The sequence below is a fragment of the Lactuca sativa genome, chromosome 6 (assembly GCF_002870075.4).
Source record: "Lactuca sativa cultivar Salinas chromosome 6, Lsat_Salinas_v11, whole genome shotgun sequence".
Lineage (NCBI taxonomy): Eukaryota > Viridiplantae > Streptophyta > Magnoliopsida > Asterales > Asteraceae > Lactuca > Lactuca sativa.
The window spans coordinates 135174809-135183368 of NC_056628.2; the positions used below are offsets into that span (position 1 = coordinate 135174809).

Below are 8560 nucleotides of genomic sequence, written 5' to 3' on the forward strand. Positions count from 1 at the left end.
TGCACAACATCCATTAAGTGCTTAATACTTGATCCAACAAGTCCAAATCACAGATCTGAACTATACTTAACGTCTAAACCCATAAAGTCACTGACTTGGTGACTTTGCATCCCCTAAAAAACCCAAACTCCAAAATTGGCTTTCTACTTCCATAAAAGTGACCCTAACTCAATCATGAACGCATTAAGATCATCAAGATGGCAACTTTCTGCCTGAGGGACTCAAATAGCATCAAGGGTGGCAACCCCAAGCCTAAAAACGGATTTGGAACCATAAATTAAAGCTCCATTCTTGGGACCAAAAGATCCAAAAACTCAACACAATAGATCTAAGCATTCAATGGTCAAGTTCAAAGCTTTATACCTTCATCAAGCTGAGAATGAGTCCTAAAAGCCAGATCCATAAGCTCCTCCTTGATTCCCATCTTTGCATCAAAGTTCAACTTCTTGAAAAGGGATCAAACACCCCAAAAATGGACTCCATAAGCTCAAAATGCCACCATGGATGATATATGACAATTTATAGGGTTTAGAGGGGTGGAGGCTGAAGATATTAGGGTTAGATTATGAGATAAGGAGTTTAAATAGGGTCCAAGACCCTAAAATAGGGTTCTGATCTGACTGGAGTATGCCCAACGTACATATGGTACGCCCAACGTACTCTTGGGAACATTCGTGATCCTCCTGGTCAGTACGCCTAGTGTACTGCAGTGTACGCCCAGCGTACTACCTTCTTTGCTAGTATGCCCCGCGTACACTTTGAGTACACCCCGTGTACTCGGCTAAGCCTGAAAACCACAAAACTTCTGAAGGCCATAACTTCTTTGTTATAAGCCCAATTCTGACAATCCTTATATGCACGGAAAGGTGACAAGAAGCCCTAAACTTCTAAAAACTCAAACCTTCCTTACGAACTTCCGAACAAAAATCCATTTTACCGGAACTGCTACTTTACCGAAATACCCCTAGGCTCCAAAACACAAACCGAACACCCATATCACTTCTAATACATCATCCGCACCCAAAAGGGGATAGATCTTACCTTCCCAAGAGCCATAATCCTTATAATGACTAACCTTCGAGCCACTGCCTCAGACTGGGAGTCAATTTGGAACAGAGCGTTACATCCATGCTTAGTGTAAAAGACTACTTTACTCCATTCCTAGCTTTATCCAATCCCAAGGCTGAATCTAAAGGCCTAACAATCAACTATGAGTCAAAGCCCAACATATGGCCCAATTTTCCAAATTGGGCCCAAACCTTTACATGGTCATAATTAATGGCCCAACTACTTAGTCTAGTCCAAACATTTGGCATTTCTAATGACCCAATATAATATAACCATTAAGGCCCAAACTATGGCACATCTGTGGCCTAATTTTCCAAATTGGGCCCAACCCCTTACATGGGTCTTACCCTAAAGCCCAATTAATTATTCTACTCCATTTGTTTGTTCTTGGATGGCCCATTAATAGTCCAATCATTAAAGCCCAAAAGAAAGGCCCAACTTTAGGCCCAAGAGAAATTAGAGTTTCACATAAAATGATGATTAGGGTTAAGTGTGCCTACTTAACCCATTAAGGACTTAATCCATTAAGTCCCACATGGCCTTAGGTTAATTACAAATGGTTATTAATTACTATTTTAAGTTCATTAAATAATTATGATGCAGTCCCGATCTCGGCAGCTCTCCGATTACGTACAATGTCTTTAGCAGCAGGTTGTGGTGGTGGCCGCTAGGCGGCTTGGTCTGATCGGATCAACGACATGGATGGTAGTGGCATCACACCTGATGGAACACTCCCCTAGCAACGGTAACAACGCGAAGGCTCAACATCATTCCTTCGACCGGTCTATCCTGGGAGCAGTGTCGGTCTTAATGGCTTATTCCGGAAATACCGACGTCCGGTAACAGAGGAGATGGGGGCGGCTGGACGATCCCCGATCCCCTAACTTGTTCCCATAATGACATAAGTAGTCCATCTTCCTAGAAATATTTTGCAAACTAACCCATAATTTACCCTTTCAGCCCTCAACAATAAAATTCATTACAATTTAGGTACAATAATTACCAATTTCACCCATGCTTCCATAATTCTTCTCAAATTCGATCCCTATTTTACCAAACGACCCCTTAGCCTCCAAAATCTCTTCAATAAAGTCCCAGAAGTTACCATTTAGTCATTCTCTCTATAAATACTTTCAAAACCAATCCGTAACTTACACTTTTAACCTCCAACTTCTAAATTATGTTGGTTAACTCCTCAAAATCCCACCTTGCCATATAATTATTGACTTTAGGGCTACAATATATATCTATTCCTTAATTAATTTATTTACTTAATAAACGGAGTGTTACATTCCAAAACAACGCCCAACTCATCAAGTTAGCTCCTCCAACTTGCCGAGTTGTCTCATTAACCTCACAACTAAAACAACCTCTACTCTCCGAGTTGAGGCTCCTCAACTCGTCGAGTAGACCCATTAAATCCTCACGATTCTTCATCTTCAAATCGCCGAGTTCGACTTGAAATTGGCATAATTCCACAATTAGCCTTCTAGATTCCGGGTGTTACGAGATGAGTAAGCATTATTGAGATTTTATTTTTCAACAAGAAAAATCAATTTAAAGATAAGGAAAATTGTAACCTTGTGTCCAAACCCGTCACAACAGTCTAAAGCTATAATAACATAGAATTTGAATTTTCGATAGCAAGAGATCATTTGATTCTCAAATGCAGTACGCATTGAAGTTCTAAAGCCATATTCAGAGGGTTTAGGAGACATTTAAGAACTAAGATTTTGGAATAAATTGGAAATTTGTACCTTCATGATCATGCTAATCGAATAAAAAATTAATTTAGAAATGATGAAATCTTACCTTTAGAATAAATGGTGACGTGAGAAGAATGAGACGCAACCCAAGCGGAGCAAGCCCTATTTTCTTCCATGGTGGAGGCGACACTATCATCACCGATGGAATGGCAGGTGAAGGCTATCGATTTATTTCTTATTTGGAGGAGGATGTAACCTTTCGATTTGAGGCAGCAATGACGGTGGTGCATTGATTCAAAATCGAAGAAGATATGCATCAAAAGAAATCAAAGTATACAGAGAATGGTTTTAAGACTTAACATATTTGGTGGCTGATATAACATGATTGAAATTGTAGTTTCAATTCAAATTTGCTACTAAATATGAATCATATCAGTAAATCTGTAAAATAAAATTGAATTGAACCATGATTTTATGGAAGACATGTATATAATAAAGAACCGATAGACTGATATGTGGCTTTTTTGTAAAATAGAGAAACAATAGAATGACACGTGACATATCATTAATTAGGAGCTCTAAGAAAATGATACATGACAAACAAAAACTACTATTTTATTAATATAGGGAGATTCCCATCTTCTATGCAAACTACACTATTAATTATATATCTTATTAAGCTCGGTATGTGGTCACAAGAATTATATCCATCCAATCACTTTAGATAAATAACTTATTGATTTTTTGAAATGCCAATAAATCAAAAAAAAAAGTTTGGTAAACTTAAAAACATTTTTCATAATAACTTTTCCATTAGCTTCAAAAAAACATACTTTAAAAAGCATCTTAAACCTGACTTTTTGAAACTAATTTTAATCTTTTAACCAAAATAACTTAAAAAAAAGATTTTAAGCAAAATACTTTTTAGTTTGTTAACTTATTTAGGGATGTCAACAGGGGAAAACGAGACGGTGAGTACATCCCCCGCACCCACTCCCGAAATTTTCCCATTCCCCCATCCCCGCCCCCGCTCTCGAAATGTCCAGTCGTCCTACCCTCGTTCCCGCCTCCGAATCACCTTTATTACCCCTGCACCCGCCCTCGTTCTGCTACCCCCGATTGATTTTGGGATGCCTTTCTTTGAGCTAAAATAAGTTGTTATTTAGGCTAAAAGAATCTATCTTTAGGTAACAAATAATTATTTATAGTATAATTATACATGTTAAAAATAAAAAAATTATGACATCTTAAAAACATTATACTAACAACATAAAAACATGTTTTTTTGTTGAATTTTGGAAGCTCAAAAGCATATTATTGTTTATTATATTTATATAATTAATATATATATATATATATATATATATATATATATATATATATATATATATATATATATCGTTATAATTTAAGGTGATCAACATTTCGATTTTAATTTTGACATTTCTTTCGTTATTGTTTTTTAAATTACTTGTTTTTTTTTATAAAATTGTCGGTTTAATTTCGAATTTGTCTATGTTTCGACATAGTTTTTTTTTTAATTTACATTTCTGTGTTTAATTTTATATACGTTTCTTACGTATAGATCTCATATAATAACTTTCTTTTGTTAATTTAAAAAAACATATTATATTCGAGTTTATCTACATTTCGAAGTATTTTTTTAAATATTTTTGTGTTTAATTTTATGTACATTCCTATGTATTATTCGGGTCACATATAATAACTTCGTTCATTAACTTAAGAAAATGTATTATCATCGAGTTTGTCTACATTCCGCGGAACGTATTTTTTTAATGTTTTCATGCTTAATTTTATATACATTTGATACGTATGACTCGGGTCACATATAATACGTTTTTAATTATTTAAGCTTTCGTTTGTTACCTTAAAAAAATCTTACTTACTTATTTTTATTCACGCGTTTTTAATTTTTTTTATTTAATTTAACTTAAAAATTATTTAAGGCTTTTTTTAAAATGTTTAAGTGTAATTTTTTTGAACATTTTGGTCCTTATTTTAAACATGTTTCTATGTATGAGTTTGTTCACATATAATAGATAAAACGATAATTATAAGCATTAAATTTTGTAAATGGAATTTTGACGATTGATAAAGGTTACGTTTCAACATAAAAAAACATGAATGAAAAAAACACGTACATAAAAATAAGCACAAAACATAAAAACAAAATACGTCGAAATGTAGACGAACTCGAATCTATATTGATACGTAAAAATCATAAAAAAGTTGTCTCAATATAGACAAATTCGAAAATAATACATTTTTTAATCTAACGGACGAACATTTTTATATATGACATGAAATGATATGTAGGAGTATACATAAAATTAAGTATGAAAAAAATATATAAAAAAATAATATGTCGAAACATAGACAAAATCAAATATAATTAGTTTTTTAAAATTAGAAAATGAAAGTTATTATATGTGATTCGTCTTATACGTAAGGAAGGTACATAAAATTAAACAACAAAAAAACTACGTCGAAACGTAGATAAACTCGAATTTAAACCGACAAGTTTACAAAAAAAACATGTAGTTTTTTAGAAAAAAATAAACGAAAGAAATTTTTGAATTAAAGTCGAAACGTTGACCACCTTGAAATATATCGATAAATATATAAAAAAAAAAACACGTCAAAATAGTTTTTTTTAGATTAACGAACAAAAGTTATTAGTAAAAATCAAATTATCTATAATACGAGGTTAAATATTAAAAATTTAGAAAATAGAAGAGTAAAAGTAATATTTTTTAAAATTCAAAATGATATTTTAAAAAGTAAAGAGGTGAAAAAGTCACACTCATAAACATAAAATAAAGAAAAATGACATAAATGGTCCCTATAGTTTACCCATAGTCATAAACTCAATACTAGTTGAAAAGACCAATATAACCTCATACTAATGGATGATCAGTAATGGTGTCAGCAAGAATAATCATTCATGCAATTTTGGAAACGACATGGACTTTGTTCATAAAAAAAAAATTAATAAATAAAATAACAAAGACTAAGTTTGTGAACTTTAGTAAATTATAAAGAGCATTTTTGTAGTTTTGTTTTTATTTTAATATTTGTTGTATTAGACTATTCTTATTCACAACCAAAACCAACCCAACAATCAACTAAAAAAATAATTTATCTCTCTTTCACCTATACAATCCAACTAAACCAACTTTTCATACCCATTAGCAACTCAACCCAAACCAAATTATTATATTATTTATAATTGATTTTTATTATATTATACAATCTAAATATTATACCTTTTTCAATTTATAACCCAATTTTTTCTACTGTTTTAAGATTACATAGACAAGATAAAAAATTATTAAAAAATGCTTAAAATATATCAATATTAGTCTTTATTTGTAGACAAAATTATTTTACGTATTTTAATGTGTTTTGTTTATTTTTTTAATAAAAATAAAATTAAAGTAATTACAACATAATATTTAGGCCATCTCCAATGCCATTTAATGGGGAGTTTAATGGGAAAAAAAATCTAGGTGGCAGTTGAATGAACATAGAAACCATTGTGGAGGGGGTTTATTGAATGAGGGGTTTAATCCCCATTCAACCGTGGTACGGCTTTTGTTATGTTTTTTTTTTTTTTTTTTCAATTTATTATATAAGCTTATTTTTTCTTTCTTTTTTTTTCTCATTTTATTGTAAACACTTTTTTTTTTGTTTTTCTTTCTCAACAAAAAGTAATATTTAATATTTTTTTTTACAATAAACTATATATATATATATATATATATATATATATATCATACTTTATTTTATTTTATATTCAATAATTTAATTTATTAAGTTACTTCATATTTTTTATTCTAAACAATAAAAAAAATATATAAATCTTAAAAACATTTTAAAAAAATAACATCTTATTTATTATAATACAACATAGTAATATTACATATTAATAAAACGTTCCCAAATATGCTCCATTAAATCATGTCGAAGAGCATGATGTACGGCATTATCGCGTAGTTCAGAGTTTCTTTGAATTTGATATTGAACTTCTTCGACAGGTCCTCGATTCACACGTATAGGAGGATCAACATCATCTGACCAATTACTAATTGCATTTCCTTCATTTTCTACGATCATATTATGTAATATAATGCATGTATACATTATATCCTTTATGTTTTTAAGTTGCCACGATCTTGCTGGACCTCGTACAATTGCCCAACGAGATTGCAGAACACCAAATGCTCTCTCCACATCCTTTCTTGCAGCCTCTTGCATTTCTTTAAACTTGATCCTTTTTGGGTCGGCCGGATGTGGAAAACTTTTAACCATTGTAGCCCATTCAGGATATATACCATCTGCAAGATAATATCATTTTGTGTATGTTCTTCCATTAACAGTAAAATTGCATTCAGGAGCATAACCTTGTAATACATCATTGAATAACGGTGACTGGTTAAGTACATTAATGTCATTGTTAGACCCGGCAACCCCGAAATATGCATGCCATATCCAAAGGTCTTGTGATGCAACTGCTTCCAACATACTTGTTGGACAACCTTGATCACCTCGAGTATATTGACCTTGCCATGCAACCGGGCAATTTTTCCAAGGCCAATGCATGCAATCAATACTTCCAAGCATACCAGGAAACCCGTGCTTTTCTGAATGTGTTTGTAGTAAATTTTGGATGTCATTAGCATTTGGTTTTCTCAAATAATGGCTTGAATAAACCTCAATCACGCATCGACAAAAGTTTTGTAGACATTCGATTGAAGTTGATTCACCAATTCGTATGTATTCATCAAAGAGGTCACCAGTTGTGCCATATGCCAACTGGCGTATGGCAGCAGTGCATTTTTGTAAAGGGGAAAGACCATTGTTTCCTAAAGCATCTTTTCTTTGTTGAAAATAAATAGAATGGTTAGAGATACCGTTAACTATTTGAACAAATAGTTCTCGCCTCATTCGAAATCTTCGTCTAAACGTTTGAGGTGGGAAAACAGGATGCTCATCGAAATAGTCTTTCCAAAGACGTTTATGCCCTTCTTCACGATTTCTATCTATATATCTTCGACTTTGCCCAGGACGTCTTGAACTTTCAGCATCTGACTGTTCTGCTTCCAAACATTTTAGCTCCTTATATAGTTGAAATGTAGAATTACTTGTGAGATGGTTGATTATGAATTCAGAAGCAGAATCGTCTAAGGATGATGATGACATCGTATAAGAAAGATATAAGAAATAGTTTGAATTGGTAGGTATGAAATAATAAAAACGTTGTATTCTTTTATAGCAAAAATATAGAGTCAAATGAAATTCAAATTAAAGTAAAATGAAATCCAAATTATATTCGAATGAAATTGAAATTAAAGTAAAATGAAATTGAAATTAAAGTGAAATGAAATCCAAATTAAAGTTAAATGAAATTAAAATTGGAGTCAAATGAAATTGAAATTAAAGTGGAATGAAATCCAAATTAAAGTTAAATAAAATTGAAATTGGAGTCAAATGAAATTGAAAGTAAAATGGAATGAAATCCAAATTAAAGGCAAATGCATACAAGATGTTCAACCCTATAAATAAAGACGAACATATTATATTCTCATTCACACCTACCAACCATCTGATACACCAATCATGAATCCGAATTACTATACACATTTGTTATCTTCTTATGATCCCGAAAATCCAAACAATCATCCACAACATCCATACCCAAATCCAAACAATCATATACAATATCCATATCCAAGTCCAAACAATTATCCACAATATCCATACCC

General features: G+C 31.9%; 1 protein-coding gene across 3 annotated transcripts; it reads right to left on the minus strand.

The window, feature by feature from the left end:
- Window positions 1-6667: 6667 nt before the first annotated feature.
- On the minus strand, window positions 6668-8033 carry LOC111919209 (uncharacterized). Of its 3 annotated transcripts, XM_052764716.1 has the most exons (3): window positions 7709-8033; window positions 7199-7438; window positions 6668-7132 (listed from the first exon to the last, which is right to left on the minus strand). In XM_052764716.1, exons 1-3 carry the CDS (start codon window positions 7995-7997, stop codon window positions 6714-6716), a joined length of 948 nt encoding a protein of 315 aa, XP_052620676.1. In that variant the 5' UTR covers window positions 7998-8033; the 3' UTR covers window positions 6668-6713. The 3 variants fall into 3 exon arrangements, with proteins under 3 accessions (XP_052620676.1, XP_052620677.1, XP_023770588.2); XM_052764717.1 differs by lacking the exon at window positions 7199-7438; XM_023914820.3 differs by having other exon boundaries at window positions 7199-8033.
- Window positions 8034-8560: the final 527 nt, after the last annotated feature.

Coding starts and splice junctions, on each gene's coding strand:
- LOC111919209 (XM_023914820.3), bottom strand. CDS start 7,997: ATGTCATCATCATCCTTAGACGATTCTGCTTCTGAATTCATAATCAAC. Junction 7,133..7,198: donor ATTCAATGATGTATTACAAG/GTTATGCTCCTG, acceptor ATTATCTTGCAG/ATGGTATATATCCTGAATGG.